At 41.9% G+C, this 21,120-nt stretch overlaps 2 protein-coding genes across 10 annotated transcripts; both read right to left on the reverse strand.

The window, feature by feature from the left end:
* Positions 1-315: 315 nt before the first annotated feature.
* Positions 316-8,596, reverse strand: atf7b (activating transcription factor 7b). 9 transcript variants are annotated; one of them, XM_080461196.1, is made up of 12 exons: positions 8,497-8,596; positions 6,974-7,035; positions 6,630-6,726; positions 6,327-6,454; positions 6,093-6,218; positions 5,818-5,975; positions 5,062-5,161; positions 4,836-4,955; positions 3,463-3,585; positions 3,065-3,253; positions 2,563-2,668; positions 316-2,439 (listed from the first exon to the last, which is right to left on the reverse strand). In XM_080461196.1, the coding sequence occupies exons 1-12, from the start codon at positions 8,582-8,584 to the stop codon at positions 2,204-2,206; spliced, it is 1,533 nt and encodes a 510-aa protein (XP_080317322.1). In that variant the 5' UTR covers positions 8,585-8,596; the 3' UTR covers positions 316-2,203. The 9 variants fall into 9 exon arrangements, with proteins under 9 accessions (XP_080317322.1, XP_080317326.1, XP_080317324.1 ...); XM_080461200.1 differs by having other exon boundaries at positions 316-2,466; XM_080461198.1 differs by having other exon boundaries at positions 3,463-3,612; positions 8,497-8,583.
* A 422-nt stretch (positions 8,597-9,018) lies between these two features.
* Positions 9,019-19,179, reverse strand: larp4ab (La ribonucleoprotein 4Ab). Its single transcript, XM_080460645.1, has 15 exons — positions 19,136-19,179; positions 17,520-17,658; positions 17,004-17,244; positions 16,242-16,378; positions 15,967-16,070; positions 14,627-14,737; positions 14,459-14,512; positions 13,504-13,716; positions 13,266-13,369; positions 12,792-13,016; positions 12,498-12,549; positions 12,205-12,366; positions 11,970-12,082; positions 11,710-11,881; positions 9,019-11,436 (listed from the first exon to the last, which is right to left on the reverse strand). The coding sequence occupies exons 1-15, from the start codon at positions 19,136-19,138 to the stop codon at positions 11,071-11,073; spliced, it is 2,196 nt and encodes a 731-aa protein (XP_080316771.1). The 5' UTR covers positions 19,139-19,179; the 3' UTR covers positions 9,019-11,070.
* Positions 19,180-21,120: the final 1,941 nt, after the last annotated feature.

Below are 21,120 nucleotides of genomic sequence, written 5' to 3' on the forward strand. Positions count from 1 at the left end.
ACAAAAGATGGATGGGTGGTATAAAAGACCCAAGTGTTTGACTGAAAAAGAAAAGAAAGCAAAGTGCTGAAAGACAAAACAAAGTCTGCAGTCAGGTGTTGCTGGAGTGACCTCTTTTGCCCGGCGAGGCGAGGAAACACTTTGCAGCTGCAGATTCTTGGCCCGTGTAGTAAAATGTCCCCAGAGGGCCATTTAGTTTGACTATATTTACTTTGAAAAAGGGCAATTAGGTGATGAAACTAGTTGAGTAGTGCATTGAAATGTAATCATACGATAAAAGTGTTTGTTGAAATGAAACAGTCTGGAGGTTCCTCACACAGTCTGACAAAATTTATTTTTCATTCAAATGTATGCTCAGCTCTGATGGGACGATAATGAGGGGGATGAAATGAGAGCAGAGCCAAACGTACTGAGGAACATTTTTATTAATTTATTTCATTATTTGCCCCGAGACAACTTATTCATTAGGTTAGACTATACACAAGTAATTTTTCCCATCTTGAGGCCTGAGTGTTGTATGAACTCCGTCCTTACAGATATCTCCAAGACTCTTTTTTTCATGTGGTTCAAGCTTCATAAGCACATAAAAGACATCTATCCTCTTTGACAAATTAAGGGGACATATTATCATGACGGAAAAAAAATAAAAGCTTAAAATTCCCACAGAGAAAAATAAAACATCTTGAAACAACAACATGTTATATATTAAAAAAACAAACAAACAAACAAAAAAAACACTGAGTGACAAACAAGGGCAAAAACAACATGATAGTCTTGGAAGTACAACGCTGTATAAAACAATCTGCTTTCAAAACAAGCACCTCACACAGGTATCAGGGATACTTCATGATACAAGACGGTCAATCCTCAGAAAGCACCCAAGACCAGGACGTCTGTAACTCCGTACAGACGTGCGCCAATCGTCGACCCCATTCATTCACCGATTCTCATCTTCACATTTGCTTTGGTCACCTCACAACTTTAGCTTTCAAATGAAATAGACCAAACCCCTCTGAGCAGCTGGGCTACACACATCAGCTAAATGCAAGAACATTGATACTTATTAGAAAAATATATTGCACTACTCTTTCCTCAATTGAAATGCCTGGGTACAGGATTTTAAAGTCTATGCTTGATTATCATTTAATGGCCCTCTAAACCACTAACCCTCTAAACGACTAATCTCAAGTGTGTTACATTAGGACTGAGGATGGAATCCTTACATAAATACGAAAAAAAAAAATGTTTTGCATCAATAATTTGATGTGACAGAACAGAAGAGAAACACGAAAATAAAGAGAAAATAGTATGGTTCATCACAAACAGTGGTATTCTTGAGTAATCCATGCAGTCAACAGGGTTTGATACATAGGATTTATGCAATGACATCTACGAGTGACAAGAGATGGAGGGGGAAAAAAGAAAAGTCAGGCACACCATCACAAGCTGACCAGCGTACACTTCTACGCTTTGGTTTCTGATGACGAGGGCACCATCAAGTGTACTTAGCGAAAATTAACTTCGAAGAGGAAGAGAAGACGTACAGTGAAGGTAAAGAAAACACTGAAAAGTAAACAAGAGAAGCGATAAAACTTTTTCCCAGGCTGCCTTGTACTGCAACCAGCCAGCAAAACTCTCACATGAAGACTTTCACTGCGTCGGCGAAACATTACATCAACAACTTGTTCAGGCATAAAAAGGTTTTTCTCACACGTTAAAAAAAACACAGGATGTCATACAGTGAAATCGTCCACCTGGATAAAAAATAAAAGGAGCCTCATCGCAGCCAGTGTTAAGTGGAAAGGAGTTCTACTGAAGCTGCTTTTGTAACCGGGATTTTGATGTTAACGTTTCTTTAATCAGAATAGTTGTCTTAAAATGTAAAACTCCTCTCAGATGTGACAACTGAACAGGAAGTGACCCCAAACCCTGCAAAGTGATGGTCCACAACGTGTTTTTCATATTTACAGGCTGAGTGACAAAGCCTCTCAGGAAGGAGAGCCTGTTGGGAGTTCAGGGATGACGGAGGCACTGTGCCATGTCTGTGTGTGGATATCGTTGGCTGTGAGGGTGGAGGGTATCTGAGGGAGAGTCCCTCTTTTCAAAACACAAAGAAAAAAACGAAACAAAAACAACAACAACTTTGCACCAGTCCGGCCTCCTACTTCCATTCAAGTTCATTCGGTCGAGCTGTGTCCGCACATCATCTTGGGGCTGACTGTGGCTGCGTCGCCATGACAACCCCTCCAGGCTGGCCCGATCCCATGCCGGCCAAGACGGACATGGCCACCGCCTCCGCAGCGCGAACGCTCATCCCGTTGATGGTGGCCGCCGGGCTCGGGGCTGAGTTTGGGGTTGACGGGCCGTGCTGGATGACCGCCGCCGGGGAACCGATTGATTCGGCGGGAGCGTCCCTGGAGGTCTCCTCTCCTCCTGCAGCTACAGACAGAGAGAGAAACATTCACCCTTAAGAGAGGTGAGCGAGTAAAAATGACACATTAGATGGATGAGATGGTAAAGATGATTGAGCACAGGATACGTGTCGGTCAGTTACGCCGTTACCTAAGAAAGCTGCTTTCTTCTGCATTACAGTGACGGGACAATCTTTGTGGGCGAGAAGCAGCTGCTTCAGCTGAGCCACTTCGCTCCTCAGGAGGGTTACTTCACCCTGATGGCAGCACAAAATACACAAGGTAGATTTCCATATTGTCAAAAAGGAGGTTTGATGTCTGGTTGACTTCAGTCTTTCAACGGCATTTTAATATAAAGATGCCCCTCAAACAAAAGAAAGAAAAGAAAATTAATTTCACAGTGAAATATTCATGTATTTAGACATTTCAAGCCAATTTATGCCTTAGTATAAATTATTCTAAAGTATCAAGTCACAAAAGAAAAAAAAAGCGTATTCAAATATTGTATTAGATCAGAATTTGTTTTAACTAGACATCATGTTTATCACAATTACAACCTTATAAACGCTTCAAACATTTAAATATCGGAAATTGTAGAAATACCCGACAAACAACGAACTTTTCAAAGCACCGCTACGCTCGAGGACACTCACCGTCAGGGAGACATTCATGTTGGCAAGATCTTCTGCCTTCTTTTCCAGAGAGTTCACCCAGATCTTCCGTTTCTGCCTGCATCGGGAAGCAGCCGCCCGGTTTCTCTCCAGAAAACGCTGCCTCCTCTCGTCAGGGTCCATCTCTGATGCCCGCCGCCTCCGGCTGCCTGTTGGCTGTGCGGGGGACACCTGGAGGATGAGGAGGGGGCAGAAGTGGGCTACTTGCAGATAGAAGGGGCTACTGTCTAGGCTTTGCTCAATATAAATTGCAAATACGATATAGATTGTAAATTGCCTTTATTTCAGTGATGCCACTTTATGAATTTGTGCCAGCCAAAGGTATATTTTTCAGTGAAGTCCGCTCTTAACAATATTCTGTGCGGTGTGTCTTGCCGTACCTGTGGTTGTGCAGGTGATGGTGCGTCAGAGTTTTGAGTGGGCTGCTGGCTCTGTTCCTGCCGCTGGGGTACAGCAGGATTGGATCCTGAACCCCCGCCAGCTCCATCTTGTGCTCCGGGCCCCTGATGAGTTAGAGCTGCCTTCAGCCGCTACAAAGATACACAAGCAACACTGCTCGATGCTAATAGTACTACCTTCATTGAAAAAAAAAAAAAACCCAACTGATCAAACATTTGTCATCAATCAAAATCTTAAACGATCAGCATGATCAAATCTTGCCGAGTATTGTGTACAAACACAAAAGAAACATTACAAGATAATCTTCAAGAAATCTGTAAAGCTGGTGATAGCCTTCAAATGTCCGTGAAAGTGGGCAATGCTGCCAGCAATTAGGGCCGCTAAAGTATTGGCAAATACAAGAGTAAAGTGTGGGTTGGAGCCATCGTACTTGACCTCTGAAGGTGTGCATCTGATTTTCTAAGTGCTGTAAGTAATTCCAAGGTGGAGCCTCTACGTCAAAATATACATTAAGAGTATTGTCCACCAATAAGAGCTGGCATGCCACAAGCGACGTTCTGACCGGGTCGTCTATCAAACAAAATGTAGCTCGAGTCGAACTCGTTTCAATCCTCACGCTTGCCTTTTTCTAACCCATCAGCTTTGATAAGTTAGGCTACGTTCACACCGCAGGACTTGATGCTCAATTACAATTTCCTGTGGGGGATCCCATTTCTTACCGTTTACGGAAGTGAATCTGGATGCTACACAGGTCAGCGCGTGTATATCCATTCTCAAATGGTTGTGCAATAGGAGCCGACAAAATGAGGGGAACGGGGGGAAAAGAAAGATTGAAAAAAGAAAAAAAAAAGAGCGTAGCTTGTAACAATGGCATTTTGTGGAGGAGCGGCTGCTACGTCCGTACAGAGGGATGAGTGGAGCCAGGAGTGGTGGGATTGTGATGCGAGAACATTCATTGACACAAAAACCTTGCAATTTTTCCAAATATTAATCCCGTCACCTGTGTCCACTATGTCCATTATTACATTTCTTCTTTCACATTTTGGTGGCGCGTCAATGACGTCTACGTCAATAACGTGGAAGTTGCATTTGTGCAACTTGACTGTTCAGACAGCACTCGCATTGAAAGACATCAGATACATGTCAAATTTTGTCTCCACATATGATCGAGGCCCGGGTGCAAAAATTGGAATTGCATCAAAATGCAGGTTTAGATTTCCCACAGATTGACTGGCAGGCGCCATCATTAAGAAACCATCAGTGTCAGCCACTTCGACTGATGGTTATAAAGGTATGGCTGATCAGTGAAGCTGTTGTTTAAATGCAAGTTGTCATAAAGAGAGTTTTTTCTCACCATCTTAGTCTCAGAGTGCAGACTATACCCAGACGGGGAGGATGACCCACTGCTTGCTCCTCCGACAGGGGGTCCTGGAATTCCAGGGATGTTAGGCACTGTGTTTACCGTCCTCGCTATCTGCACATTGAAACAAATGTCCACAAAAGGAGAGAAAAAAAAACGCAAACGTATGAGAAACAGTTGCCGGAAAACATCTGAAGTGAAGTTTGTTTGGAGGGCTTACAGATATAACTGAAGTCATTTGCACAGGACTGGGCAGGAGCGGGACTGTCTGTCCGTTGGGGAGGTGTCTCACCAGAGGATACGGGCTGCTGGGGGAGCTGCTGAATAGTTCATACATACATTTACAAAAACGTCTTCCTTGATCAAATACTTACTGACAAAACTCATTAACTCAGGATCCAACTAACAAAGGTATTTTATGTTTCCCATGAGTATTTTTGTTTTGAAATGCACTTGTTAAGAAGTACTGCTGGAACATTGTGAAAATATACACTGCTGTATCGACATTTCCTAAAAATTATTACTTGATCTACTTAGAAGCCTTTTTATGTGTTGTGATTTTTGGGGCGGGTCAGACAAAAGGTAGTTTCACACCTCATTTCCCAGGAGCATGATGCTTCCTCATAAAAACTAGTAGACAGTTCAGCTACAGCTGAAACTTTACTTTATATCTGCACCTTCCCCATGCTAATGAATAGTTCCTCAACACAACAACCTCAACACATTTTAATAGACATAATAACGTAATTAGCTTCTTCTAGCATCTGTTTGGTATTAACTGGAAGGTGGCTGGGTCTTTCGTTAATTCACCATCTCAACTCTGAAAAAGACCTGAAGTACGAGCCCTGAGACAACTGAGGAACATCAATCTGTACATTTGACCCGGCATCACTTGAGTTTCACTGTTTTGCTTTCAGTGCCTGGGCGGGGGGCCCACACTAAGAACAGGGAGCAGCAGGAAAGTGTTGTCGTTTACCCAAGCTGTCTGTTGGAGGGCGGAGCTTGTGTGATGACAGAAGTGGGAGATGGCAAAGTCGGGTGTAGTGCATCATTGCTCAGGTGGAGGGGGAGAGACCCTGGACGGACTATAGTTGGAGTGGGAGCCGAGCTGACCATGGGCTTTGTGGGAATCCCCTGATAACAGATTTAACGAGACAAAATGTATTCTTCAATAATATATTTAGTCTGTCTGCCAATCCGAAGGCAAGTGTGCCGACTGTTTGTGGCAAATCATTGTACCTTGCCTCTCACCCTTGAGTCTCCACTGTCGTCCGACATGCTGGATGATGAATCAGGGCTGTCGGGAGGGGAAGAATCCACCTGTAAAGGACCCTCATCCTCATCCTTTACTTCCGATGGTGTTTGTAATGGGACAGGCTTAAACACCAAAAGCACATGTTAGACTTTTCTAAATGTAATTTTATTCAACAGTGGATGAGAAAGCCAAGAGTACGCTATGAATTCAACATTCATCCCGGTTCTCACCGGGTGTTTCGTCCTCTGGTCCTCTTCCGGTGCTTTACAAAACTCCTGTTCGAAGGAACTGGCCAATTCATTAAATAGGCCGACCTCCTCACAGTTCTTCAGGAAACGCGTGGGTGTTGGTGTCTGGTCTGCAAGCGAAAAAGAAAAAGAGAGAAAATAATGCATTAGTCATCAGCGGAAGAACAGAGAAACATTGCCTTTCAAAAAGAAACTGATAATGCATGCTTTACAGCTCTTTAGATAACTGACAATTTCATTACTCTGCTGCATCCAACAAATACCAATGTACAGTAACGGAATTACCTGCAATGATAACCGAGTCTGTTCTGGCAGGACCAAATTTTAATGTCATTTCATGCTTGTGTTTGTGGACTGACAGATGGTCTTCATTTGTGAATCTCTGTAAGAAATAACACAGCAAAAAAGAAAGGAGTTAATGCGAAACTATCGAGTATCAACATAATCCCCATGGTGCAAAAACACTCTGTTGATGAGCGATACATCTGCTTTCTTTCCAGACCATATGCAGTTAATTGAGCTGCTATAAATCATGGTTATCTCTGAAGCGAGCCATGAATTTGGTCCAAATGTGGCTGGCTGGCTGGTTATAATATGTTGAATGGTGAAACATAGATCAGAAACCATACCTGCCCACATCCAGGGGCAGTGCATACGAAGGGTCGATCATCCCCCATCTCAGACAAATGTTCTGCAAAAGAGAAACACACCAAACCGTTATAGGATTCATTGATTCATGCAGAATTCTAACAAACGATTTAATGAACAGTGCACAATTTATTCAATGCTGTTAGTTTTCTATTGATCTGTACTAAACAAAACATCATACTTTAATAATCCCCATGGGGAAATGATTTTTTCCCCCGCATTGACCCATCCTATTTCTAGGATGCAGTGGGCAGCCAAATAATGGTGCACTGGGGAGCTGATAGGGGTCAAGGGTCTTGCTCAATGACCCACAATGATGGCCTGTCCACTGTGGGATTCATACCTGTGAATTCCTGATCCCTCCTCTAACCTCTGGGCCACCGCTGCCCTAAGCGAGACCAAGCACTTTAGAGACACACTTCTAAAGTCAAAAGCTATAGAAAGTATCCCTTGAAGTCTTAATACTGAGTGTAAACCAGGAATACTCAAAGTCGGAGGCACATGTACATTTCTGTGAATATGAATACATTCAGAGCTCTGCTTTTAATTTAACTGGTGTGAAATGAATACGCACAATGTTTTGAGTGACTTTGGGATATAAGATTTAATGCCTTAATCATGAGCCCAGCTCAGCATCTGTTCATTGAAAACACTAACAAGTATGCAAGTTCAGTCTTCAAGTCACTGCACATTTGGTGTCGTTATGCTACTTATTCTGAATACTTCTATCGTTTGTGGGTATCATTACTCTGCACAGTATGTCAGGCATACCTGTTGAGAACATGCTGCCACAGCAATGTACACTATTCATTTCAATGTCCGGCAATGCAGCCACTCTGACAGATGACTGGGAGGAACACAGGCCGACGGTCTGCTTTGAGGAATAAACTGGAAGCCTCGTTCAACAATGAAGGCAGCAGAGCCAGAAGCAGACACCTTGCACCGAGCAGACCTGCCCGGCTGTCACCGGCGCTCGCTGTCAGCCCTGTGGAGGTCGAGCTGCGGTGGAGCTCGCTCCATCTCTCGGGTTACAGACTGCGGGGCAGGTTACCTGGAGCACCAATGCTTTGCTTAGCAGTGACTTTATCAGCGACGGGCCTTAATTTGTGAGATAGCCACCCCACAATTCTCACCATAGTGTTCATTTCAAAATCGCCGCAGACGTGTCATTCCAGAGAACATTCAAGCCCACTGTGCAGGGAGTCATGTCGGACATTCGGAGGGTCGGACACGCCTCGCAAGGCGATTTTATTTGAGTCGCTGCTTCACACAGCTCGGCTATCTCAGCCCAGGCTAAGTGCTAACCTGCTCGCTTAGCTTGTAAGTTTACACGGGCAGCGCCGCAAGTTAGCCCAGGCGTTAGCATGCTAATGCTAAAGACCGCTGGGCTCCAACAGCGAGCCCCGGCTGCCGGAGCTCATCACATGCTCCACGAACATTGTCGGGACCTTTGTCAAATTCCACCACAGCTCACACAAAATGATTGAAAAATGAGAAACCCGACCTGGCGTAGAGACTGCCTCTGGACCCCCCTCCCTGCTCCGGACACTGCTGCTGCTGCTGGCCGTTGTTGACACTCCTGACACTTCCATTAAGCAAACATCGCGAGAGTTGGGACTTGGCAAAGTATTACATAACAGGATTGACAAGGGCGTAAATGTAAACACGGCGTGCAATTCATTGATAAAATCGGAATCTTAGTTGTGTGTATTAAAGCTTTATACCCTATTCACAACAAAAGCATCACCATAACGTTAGTGTCTGAAATCTATATAAAGAACACTTCATTGTTCGACTGTTGACGATATGTACCACCAACAGTTACATAACATCTTAAGGTTATTTCAGGATGTTTACTTAGCAGATTCAAGAGGGGGGACAAAAAAATCACAATCCTCTGCTGGTAAAGGCACAGCACTCACATCATCCTGTTGGTTCTGCAAATGATGATAAAGTGAAGGAAGATCTAAGGTGTCCTCTGTAATTTCAACCGAAAGCAACTCTCAAAAAAAAGAACAATCAGACAGACCAGTTAAAAATACCCCTTTATTTTCATACATTGAGCCAGTATTAATAAACCAGTGTGTTAAGTTGAACTTTCCGATAACAGGGTTCTGATGAAGTGTATCTTCAAGCTAACAAAATAAAGACATTGCCAACCAGCATGCGCACACATGTATTTTACCCCACGAGATTTAGCCCCAGCCGGTATCACGATACTGAATGGATTAAATGTCCCCCATGTGTCATGAAGTGATAAAGGATTTTAACATCAATCCAGAAAGCCTTGGTAAGTGTGACACATTTATGTGCTCCTGGACTTTAATTTTTCAAAATTGAACACTATTAAGGCACTGGATTCCTGGGCTGAGACAGTAATTCCATGCAGTCCAAGCAGAATCATACTCCTCTATACAGTTTGCACTAAAAACTGAAATAGTGAAGACAAAACAGTAAATACTGCACAGTGTAGTAAATGGGCACAAGAACAGGACTGGAAACACAAAGAATAACCAACTAAAGAATATCTGCACATTTGTTGTTACGTAAAGCTAATCATCATTTGCAACATCTTTAACAACTTAGTTGGGAAAAAAAAATAATAATTTTAACTTCACAAAAATTGAAAGTTTTGATATTTGAAAGGATAATGCATTTCAATTCACATGCCCCCCCAAAAAATATTCCGTTCACTGTGGAGTGAGTACAGACCCATATCCACATTTTGTTTTCTAATAAACAAAATTTTTTGTCTGAATTCATTTGAACAATATCATTAACAATCCAAAGAAAAGATTGAATGCAGAAAATGAAAACGGTTATGCTGCTCCATAAACAATTCAAAACTAAATCATTACATACACAAAGAACAGTATATATACGCATAATAAAAAAAAAAAAGAAAAGAAAACTCAAGCTAAAAAGTGGTTTGAGATCAATATACATTCATGACGTTTTACCACCAAAATAAATTTAAGCAACCAATGTCATCAAATAAAATATAACAAAACACTGATGTTAAACAAGTGTTAACCTATTCACTGAAAGAAAAAAAAAAAAAACATAAAACAAAAACTCATGTTCTTCAGAGCATCCATTAGCAGTACATATGCAGAATGGAGATGCCAGTGAAACAGAACTGCTTGTCAACAGTTGCAAACTAAAGCTAGACAACTATTACCGTCGCCTCGCCTGGTAAGAAAGTCCCTGAACCCAATCTATGCTAAACAGGTGAGCTGTGCACCCGAGGCTGACGTGAACTGATTAACTGGATCACTTCGAGCAAGTCCCAACTAAAAAGTGAGTCAAAAACCAGACTGGAAGATTGACACGATGAACATTATCTTACAGATTCCATCAGGCATGGACACCATCTATCGCCACTCCGCACCACACAAGTCACATAAGCAGATCTTCTGCAGTTTCATTACAGTGCTTGATCAAATGTTAGCAGTGCTGATCCAATACTTGAACTAAAATGACACCTGTAGACCAACACGACTAATACAACACAAGTATTGGCAAATGTCACAAATACTTCAGCAGTATTATCGGTATAAGATTCTCAAATCAATAAAGAAAGTCAAAAATAGCCTCTTAATAAGCCACCACTAGCAACCACTGACTGACGAATTCAACATCTTGCACATCATAAATAATTTCATATACTAGATTTCTATGATAAACAACTAATAATAATGAAAAAAGAAAAGCTCAATGTCGGTCACACGCAAACAAGTATCAAACGGTATTCAAATGTAACTTGCCGTTTTGCATGTTTACCAGTTTGATTTGCTTATAGAGATGCACAACCTCCTTTTCCTCAATTGTGTAGAAACCATTTAATTTAGGGGGGGGTTTCCACCTGAAAGCCTGTTAACTCCTGACAGACTATATCCATTAACTTTTTTATTATTTATAGTCATCACTTATATAGTCTTTCTGAATAACTTCAGGTCTGCAATAAGATTCTTTGACAGGGTTTGTCAAATGAAATATATTCATCTCTTATTTACATATCTTACGTATTTACAATGTACAGTTCACAGTTCTCTTGTGCTTCATGGATTTTTAAATTTTAGTTATTTGGCGAGCTTGGAGGAATGTTCTGTTCCTTGCCACTGCGTCGAGCCCCCCGCTGTGGAGAAAAGCGTTTGCCTGTATTAAGTCCTCTCTGATGCTCCCGAATTTTGTTCCCTGCTCCTCCAGCTCTGGCCTGGCCAGCTGCCCCTTTGAAGTGGCGTAGCGGTTGTTGAGGAGGCCGTTTGTCCCCGGGTTTCTCAAGACTTTTTCTGGAGTTGGGCTGAGGCTCCTCGACCCTGTTGACCTTGAGTTCTTGCAGAGGTTGGCTGGCTGAAGTTGTGGGAGAGGAAGGAACTTGTGCTGGTTGCGGCTCTTTTGCCATCCTCTGGCACACCTCTGCATAACTCAGCTTTCTTGGCCCCTGGTGAGAAATCATCATGGGATGTTAGATAAATAATAAAATTTGATCCTAAAAGGCCTTCAACGTGTCAAACATGGGCGGCCTGATGTCAGTTTTACCACAGGGGACAGATGACTGAGCTACAAAGTTCTTAGTGTCTTGTTAAAAACCTTCAGGAAAGTCTATAAACACATTTCAGACAAAGATACCAAAGGTTGAACTGACTGGACCTGGATGACTCAATAAACTGCTATAAACTGATGCAGCACTGAAGAAAAAGAAAACAGGGCGTACCGGCTCTGTTATTGTTGGCGTTAGGGAAGAGGGAGACGCTACTTCTGTAGAAACGGCCTGGCTGCATTCAGAGGCAGACGATTCTGGAGCTGTTGAAGCTTCTGTTGACTTGGAGACTGCCACGATACAGGGAGGTTCAGGCTTTTTCTCTGCCTTAGTTGTCGGAGGCGCACTGAATCAAAAAGGAAGAAATAAGTAAAAAATTTTGTTCTCGTTTAAAATTTTCACCGATAATTTAATCAGCTTGAGGAGAGAGTTACCTTGATCCTGTTGGAGTGGCCGTTTGTGGAGCCTCAGCAGCAGGACAGGAGGCAGGATCAGGTGTGTTTACAGGACTGACTGAGATGCTTGTGTTAAGTTCTTGGCTCATGGACTGGGGGGAAAAAAAAAAAAAAAAAAAAAGGTAACCGAGTTAAAGATTGAAAAAACACAGACCAACTCGCATGGTGAGTTCAATTATCAATAGTAGAAGGCCCTGAGAAACTAAATATTCACCTTGGCCGTCACTTTTAAGCCACGCACAACATCAGAGAGACGCACCTCGGTGGCAGTCTCACCCTGCGTGCTCACAACAGAGCCGGGCAACGGAGGAAAATTGGATGTTGCCAGATCAAACTTTGGTGTTGGTTCCTTTGCTTCTATTAAAGCAGAAGGTTTCTGTGGAGAACAATTTCAAACAGACACATGTTTTTTTTTTTAAAATGCAAAGAGCAAAAGCCTTTCCCCACAGAGAGAACTTTGATCAAGAAAATATTTTGGGGATTGAAAAATAAAGGAAATGTGCTGACCGTCATACGCTCATCTTCTCTTCTCCTCCTCACACCTCTATGGCTGCCTCTCCTTCGCAAAAAACAAGTTTGTATTAAAATTATATTCACAAAAGCAAGATGAAAAAAAAAACCTAACAAAAACACAATGTCTTTCATCAAAACATTTTTGTTTGTTTACTTACACCAACTGAACAATATCTATACAATAAGACTTTAACGTTTGTGGAATGCAAAGGTTTAGACTGACATTGCATTGACCCAACATTCTGAATGAAATTCACCTCTACAGAATTTACAAGCAAATTAACTCACCTGCCCCGCCCAGCTCCGCTCAAATCTCCACTGGGTATGACCATCAGCGGAGAAATATCTTTCAGGTTCAAGGAGGCCAGAGACAGTGGTTGTGGTGTGGATCCAGATGTTCCTAGTGCTTGGATGGCCTGTGGACTCATGGGACTAGACGTGCCATTCATCAGAATACCTGGAGCTAGAGAAGGAATTGCATCTCCAGCCCGAGGAGACCCCTTCATAAGGTTTCTGTATGCAGAAAGAATACATAATAGACAACTTAAAAGGTCAACTCTACCACAAAAGCGACATACTTAGATATTTCTTGTATATGAGGAGTAAAGCTGTGGCAATGAAATTTGATGAACATGCTCGACACTTGTTTTATTGTTAGCACTTAAAACCACAATATATAATTTGGAATATGATAAAAATAATAACATTAAAAAAACATCTAAATTTAGTCCCGCATTATTCTCTGACACAACTTGCACTTACCGGTTCCTGCTGGCAGGATGATGGATATCGTTTGAGCTGGAGTTTGCTTTGTAGCCTCCAGGACTGTTAAAGGCATTGATGAATCCACTATTAGGGAATGGTGCCTATGTGAAACAAAGACATAAAAGAAAAACAAAAAACAAAACAATGACATAATGCACTCAACAACTGTAAGAGGTTTAAGGCAAAGAATATCACAACTGCGACAGTGCGGGCTATGACAGACTTGGGTACTCACCAGTGGCGTTTCAAAGTAAGGGATGACTGAAGGATTCCAGGTGGGCGACACCACAGGATAAACAGGGTACTGTTGCTGGGGGCTGTACACCTGCTGCATGTAGACTGGAGAGCCGTACTGGGACTGTGGCTGGGCATGCTGACTGTACACACCCGAGTCCACACTGCGGAAGCCATTCTTTCCAAAGAAAGTGTTGATGGCCTTAATGCGGGCCTATGGGAGAAAGGACAATGTATACATGATACAACACTTCCACTATATCAATAGTGAATAGCAATGTAGCTCGCTTGTCCTTATGCCCCCTCAGATCTCATAATCTCACGGTCATTAGGCCATAAAACACTGCACTAACTAGGAGAAAAGAAGGGGGGGGGGGGCGAATAGAAGAGGACGAGGGAAGAGTAGAATTACAGCAATGAAACGAAGATGAATGTACAGAGAAACTGTAAAAAGTTCCTCCCAGCTAAAGACAGTGCATATGGGTCCTTCCAAGCGCGATACTGATCATCACCGGGGCTTTTATGGGACCATTATCATGTGACACACTTCTTAGCTTATCAGAAACACAAAGTCACATCAAAGTCCAGCTGAGAGAAGATTTATACTATGTGGGACTTGCAAACAATAAATTTCACACTGTAATAAGAAGGCCACCATTTAGTGGCTCGGATTTGTAAATTAGTGGACAAACACTCAAAGTAGTGACAACTTGATGCTTTAACCTTGATGTAGCGTCTCTGCACACAAATCCCAAGGTCACTGCTGAGGTGAAGGCTGAGCCCAACAGACTTGTCTAAATAATGGTGATGCAACGGGTGAAAGTGTATCTACACTTGTTGGCAGACCTTGCCGAGGATATTATTGTTCAATTCAAAGCCAACAAAAAGTAGTGGGCTCTCCAGGAGATAGACAAAAAACTTGATGCGTGCTACATACGAAATTAAAGCATACACACCATAATTGGTTTCCCCTGAAAGACCTTCACTTCTTCTCTTAGGTACCTGTAAGCCTGGGGGTAAAAAAAAAAGGAAAGGAAAAAAAAGAATTTAACCAGTGTTCATACTCAGTGCTGCTCATTTGAAGCTAAATTAAACAGGAATTGATGAATCACGAAAGATTGTACCTGGAGTGCATCCATGTCTGACTGAAATGTAATGTACCAGTTGCTGTTGTGAGCAAATTGAGCACTTAAAACCTTCGGACAGTTGTCACTCTTGAAAAGAACTTCTACCTCCTGTAAAAAGGAAAGAAAGCAACACTCAATATATTTTGCCGGAAACATAAAGCCAAAAAAGGGCTCAGGCGATACAAACTTATAGACTTCAATATGCTAAAATTATTCCCTCAAACAGAATTTTCTTATTGAGCTCCAAAACGTATTCTCATTGTTGAAACGGTTGAATTTTAGTCTAGTAAAGTCAACTTTTCTTTTTTTCTACCGGCTCCGTTTCTTCTGAACAGCAGTGTTCCTCACATTATGATGAGAGGTGGCTGGCAGGAGGCTAAACTTTCAGAGGAACAATTACTCATTTTTTTTTGCCCTGCCTCCTCCTTTTCCACAGTGGAAAGAGAAGCCAGAACCTGCAATGCCACTGGGCCATTTTTGGCAGCAATCTTTGGTAGGAGGACAGTGCTTTAAGGACATATGGAGTGGAAAAATGCTATTGTGAAAGCAGCATGCCACTTTTGAAAACTGGCTGCACAACCTCACCTAACTTGTTTGCATGACATTGATAGTGTGTGGCTACACTCGAGCTCAAAGTTAACAGTGAAGTATAAAATAAAAGCACAGCAGCAATACAAGTTACAAGCCAAGTGACAGAAGTTACACATATGTCAAGTACAGCGAAGACATGGCTACAAGTCTTTATGACGCTGCATTTTCCCACTTGTTTACATTTTCTGCTTCACTCTGCTGGCTGTGCGCCAGGGAGACACACCATGCAGGAGGCAGATAGCAACTCTGCCCTAAGAGCTAATTATGAAGCTTAGTCAGGAGTTGAAAAGCAAAACAAATTCAAGATTTTACCCAAAGCACTGTGGCATGTATTTGTCAGTCAACTGCTAAAATTGTACATATAAATACTCCACTGTCCTACTATGAGCACAATGAGCTAGTGCTCTCATGCATAGAAATGCTGAGGAGACAAAACACTGTCTTTTCTCTTATTCCCAACTCTACAAGACCTGTTGCCGTCGGCAGCCATAAGCATTTATGTGTGGCACGGTGTCCTTTTCTCAGTAAGGAGGGGAATAACACAAGTAACCCCACCCCCCCCAGAGAAAAGCACTGCAGGTTCAAACTAAACCGTGACAGAGCTACAATAAGCTAGTAGCCCAAGTCTAGTCTAAAATCTACTAAACAAAATGAGTTCATGAGTCACTGTCAACAACTTGCTAGTCAGTTCCTCTTAGTGCAATGAAGCAACAGTATCTTGTTTGGCAGTATGCGGTTGCCTTTACCTCAACTGGCGTCGTCTCAGGCACTTCTCTGAGAATAAGGATGCAGCGACTGTGGTTTGGCCGAACCTTCTCACCCGCTTCATCCACTTGAACCGCAGGGGAGGCTGTTGGAAAAAAATTGATTAATTAAAAAAACAGACAAACACTTACCAGGAAACGATTTCAATCACAAAGAAGGAAATCATGAGTTATGACCTTTAAGGCAAAACAATAAAGTGTTTGTCTCTTCATGCACTTGTGCAGTCATTTCTGATAAAGAGCAAAAATGCTGGTACCTCGCATTACATCCAGAATGAGGTCCATGTCTGTTGTGAGAGCTTTGATGTCCTCCATGCAAGCAACGGTCCAGATGGGAACAAACTGATCACTATCCATCTGAGATATCAGGTAAAGGTCCTTCGATAGGTTCTCTCTGTAAACATTTAAATCACAGCATTTAAGCGTTTTGGAGATTACATCCCTCCATCGTCTACACTTTTTAATCTAGAAAAGGGCAGGTTGATTCTACACATGCCATGCTCAAACATTAGTTTGGAATTCTATGACAAGTGATACTAGGCATTCACAGCAGAAAATACAACAACAACAAAAAAAAACACACAATTTCAAATTATAACCTGAAATGTTTTAACATTTTGCAATGCTGTAATATGTACATAGTGAAATAAAAAGAATGGGCAGGTCTTTGCAAACAACATACAACCTTTCAGGTATTTTGGATGCACGAGTTGAGGCTCACAGTGTGAAGATGCTCCAGTGATTCAGACAACGTTACAGAGTTAGTCTGGTCAAAATGTAATTTGACGCAATCCAAACTATATTGCTCAGTTAAATTTTTTTTTTTTTTTTTTTTTTTAAATGGTTCCTTCCCAATTGTGTCAAATCAGTCAATAAAAATGTAATATAGCCAATGAACGTTTTGCTCTTGTGTCTGCACTGTGACATATACAGTTTAGCATAATATGCTTAAGAAAGACCAATTTTGTATATAATGATTAATTGCACCGTTCCAAAACCGTAAATATACCACCACTCACCTGGAAAAGCAGACCTCCAGTTGTTTCTTTAATGACTCTCTCAGAGTCTCTTCAGACACGGGTTGTTCCTTTGCCACATTGTCAATGGTGGATTCACATTGAGAGTCATAGACTAAATAACTCAAGTCAGGCTGTTCAATGCCATTCACAATTTCTGTGGTTACAGGTGTGCAGTCCAGTGTGCTGTCCAGATACTCTGTGTCTAATCCTTTTCCCCCTGAAGGAGAAATCTCTGTGTAACCTAGAAGAGAGACGGCAAGCAATAACGAACTGGTTGTGAAATAACTGCCATGTTTACAAAATTACATAATACTTTATGTTTCTGTTTATTGCAGATACCCATCCAGAGATAAGACTTACAATAATGGTATCTACAATGCACAACTGTATTGATTTAGATAGGTGGCACAACAGGCGACACACGCAAATTTTTGTCACATACCCCACCAACTCACTCTTTGGTGACTAGGTTTATTGTGAAAGGATTAATCTGAGGTAAACACTTATAGTGCATACCTTCAGTCATCTCAGGGGAAGAAGGGGAAGTCTGCAACCAAGGAGAATCCACAGTTCCCTCTGGGATGTCATTCTGTTGAGATGGGATTTCCTGCCACACTTTGGCATTGGGGTTCAGGCCTGCTCCCTTTGTAGTAACCTTAAAAAAAACAAAAAAAACATTCTATTTGTTACAGGAAAATGACTTTTGGCTGCCTGCAAATAGAGTAACCTTTTAACTGTAACTTCCTCCCTATGCAATCTTGAATAGTGCAACTTTAAGAAAATATTTAACAAAACATTGGGTTGTGTTGCAATTCAATGGATCACAAATGTGTTAAACATGAGTCACAGAAACATTTCTTGGTTACAAAGGGGAGACAAGACTACGAACAATTCAAGTGATGCATTCAACTTTGGGTTTTTAACATGTTAGCCAAAGAAAGTACTTCTGAGTGTGGCCTTCATACATCAAGATACAATTCAACATTGACCCTTAGACAAGACCAAAAGAAAATTCACGAGTTTCCAGGTTTCAACATGTCAAGACATAACAATACAAGCCACAGTTCTAAACCCGACTAAATATACAGCCAATCCAATGAATGAAGACAGTGCAGACATGATCCTCTTATCCAGCGTTGTGTTTTTGCAACACACACCATCAGAGTGCTCATTGGCTTCGTTATGGCTCTTTCCCCGCCTCTCGATGAGTCACATGTAACCTTGCATGGCGCAGGTCCGCCGGAGCTTCAGTATGACTCCAACAAGCCATGACGACCTGTCATTCTCGTTATACTAACGGTGTACCTTAAGTTATTGATGGCAACTACACAATTAGATAGTGTCATTGTTCATTTGGGCCATAAACCTGGCAGAGGCTCAGCAGCGGGTTTACAGGGCAGCCGAGCAGGATCACGGGGGGGGGGGGAAGAGACACGGAGCACATGGCGACTTTGTGCCTTGGAAATTGAACCATGCATCGGTGACTCGCCACGCTGGCTCCTCTGTTGGGTACGCATTAATCAAGTCAAACACAACACGGAGCAGTTTGATAATCAATGATTACATCGGCCCCAAAACGAGCCTTTTATCTCGGATGCTTGACGGCATGACCTTTATCACGGAACTCATCGGTAGCAGTTCAGCTAGTTGTATAACCGCTACCATATAACGCACGTCACGTGCCGCAAAACTCCACGTGAAATCTAACAATAAAAATATACGCTTGGTGCCGCGTGTGACGAAAGAAAATAACAAAACACGTCCCTACAAATAAGTAACACTGTGAAACACAGCGGTCGACTAGCCTCTTTAGTTAAAACGCTAACATATGTTGTCCACTAGCTTGTAGCTAACTAGCTTGTTTTCCTACCAGCAGACTAGTTAGAACCAGTCTCAATTTACACCGCGAACACCAGCGAGTTTGAGCAACAAGCTGGTGTAACTAAGAACGATTGCCCGGGGTGGGTAAAAATCAGTCGTTGTGCGGAGCATTGTTGCCCATAATGTCCACTGAAGTTTGAAGTTACCACAGCGTCAGCGTGAACGAGCGTCGGGTAGCACGAGCGTGGAGCTCGAGCAAGGACGCAAACAGGTTGTTAGCTAGCGTGCCCGCTCCCAGGCCCAGAACTCACCATGCTGATTCAATCTGCGTGTCTCCTCTTCTGCGTCAGGAGAACGACTTTCTGTGATGGTCTAACTCTCACACAAACGCTTCAACTATTTAAAAAAAAAAAAAAAAAAAAAAAAAAAATCTTATCAAGGGTCGTCCGTCCGTCCTCGGTCTCAGCGCGTGACGACGGTCTCCCAGCAACTCGTGCAGATTACTCCCAACACACCGCGTGCTCCTCCTGTCCAACCGGTGGAGCGCAACTTTTGTCCAACTTGGACAACTCACGACTGTTTGTCTGTTTTCTGGAATAAAAGTCGCTCTCGAAAGAAATGTCTGTCCCCGCTCAGTTCTTCATGTCGAAGGTTCGCCTCCTCGCTCAGCGTGTGACAGCTGCGTCCTCCTTCTGCCGCCGTGTTAACGCCGTCCGTCCCGACAGGCTGCACTCCGCCCCCGCCCCCGCCCCAACCTCCCCGGCAACAGCCGCGTAGCGACGTGAGCGTTTGACCTCCCGGAGGAGGAAGACGTGTGCCCTCCTGGGATCCACCTTCATCTTATAATCGACCTTTTCAGGCTCAAAACAAAACAGGGCTTGTCATGTTTTCCAGTGTAGAGAAATGACATGAACCCGAGAAGGCGCTAAAGCTACCTGAGCTGCACGATACGTCGATAATATCATGATATCGCCATTATTTGTAATATACATTAACCCCTACAATAACTTTTTTTAAATTAGATATTGTCTTGCAATGTGCATTCCATATATTTGAGCAATCAGATGGAGCATTACTGCCAAGACATTCAAAACAGATCTATTTTATTTTCATTCATTATTTCGTCATTCTATCATATATGGTGCCAACAGGACAAGCGTTAGAAGCATAACAATCAAGAAAAATGACAAAAAGTGAATCTTTGCTTCTGCATGCTGCTCTAGGAACTGCAGAGATAAACACCAAAGCAAATATCAACAGCAAACATTTAAAAGCAGATAAACTTTGAAGTCTGAAGTGAGATTTGCCAAAAACTAAGACTGAGATGTATTAGTTAGAAATTATTACAAACACATGGGATTTTAACTCTTATTTCAGTCAAAAAAATAACTAATATACACAGTTGACAATCCACAGGAGCCGAGAAGTAAAAGGGGGTTTAATAACAGAAAGTTGATTACTATAATTTTTATCAATATTTTTTTATTAAAAAAAAAAAAAAGAAGTATTTCTCTGTAATTAGAGTCTATTTATCTTTTCAATACTGGAAGAATTATTGGAAGCTCCAAGGAGGGTCTCTAAGGGGTTCGCCTTACTAAAAACAAAGGCATCTGAAATAATTATAAGACAATGGAAACATTCAAGCTTGCATGTGGGTTTCCAAAACATGCTTGTCAGTTGAACTCTATGACCTTAACTTGACTCTATGACTCCCAAAGTGCAAACATCAGTGTGTTTGTCCTCTGATGGACTTCTGATCTGTTCAGTCTTTAGAGCTACATGACCATTGACAGGATAAAACAGTAGAGAAGATGGTTTAATGTATGGAAACATTAGTTTTTCCAACGTTACAATTCAAACTGGGAAATGTATAGAATTTCGAGATGAAAATATTTGAAGATTTGTTGTGATATTCTGTATAATTCTAACCCATATGTTAAATAAAAAATAAAGAACATAAGCTCAAATAATTAGAACATTTCATTAAAGGAAATACCCTGTATCTTTTTTAAACCTGTGGCTGTATTTATCACAAATAATATTCCAAGATGTGTTAAACTCACTTGTTTCTAAGCTTACAAAAACTTACAAAACAATAGCACGTTCACTGGTTTTCCTAATTCTTTATATTCGTGAATGTGGAGCTTTAATCAAGATAAAAACAATATTTACTCAAGCTGAATTTACGATTTATCAAATCAAACTGGTGTAAATACATCAATGATTTGGTAATATGTAAATTGTAAATAACTTATTTACCTCACCAATGTCAACATGTGGGAGAAATATGAGGTGA

Source organism: Lipophrys pholis (assembly GCF_963383615.2).
Source record: "Lipophrys pholis genome assembly, chromosome: 4".
Taxonomy (NCBI): domain Eukaryota; kingdom Metazoa; phylum Chordata; class Actinopteri; order Blenniiformes; family Blenniidae; genus Lipophrys; species Lipophrys pholis.

Excerpts from the sequence above, each read along its gene's own strand:
- larp4ab (XM_080460645.1), bottom strand. Across the intron at positions 12,367-12,497 it reads GAGAAGATGAGCGTATGACG|AAACCTTCTGCTTTAATAGA; the intron begins GTCAGCACATTT and ends TGTTCTCCACAG. Across the intron at positions 12,083-12,204 it reads GCTTAAAAGTGACGGCCAAG|TCCATGAGCCAAGAACTTAA; the intron begins GTGAATATTTAG and ends TTTTCCCCCCAG.
- atf7b (XM_080461196.1), bottom strand. The coding sequence starts at position 8,584 with ATGGAAGTGTCAGGAGTGTCAACAACGGCCAGCAGCAGCAGCAGTGTC. Across the intron at positions 7,036-8,496 it reads AGAGGCAGTCTCTACGCCAG|AACATTTGTCTGAGATGGGG; the intron begins GTCGGGTTTCTC and ends TCTCTTTTGCAG. Across the intron at positions 5,976-6,092 it reads ACGACAGTGGAGACTCAAGG|GGGATTCCCACAAAGCCCAT; the intron begins GTGAGAGGCAAG and ends ATCTGTTATCAG.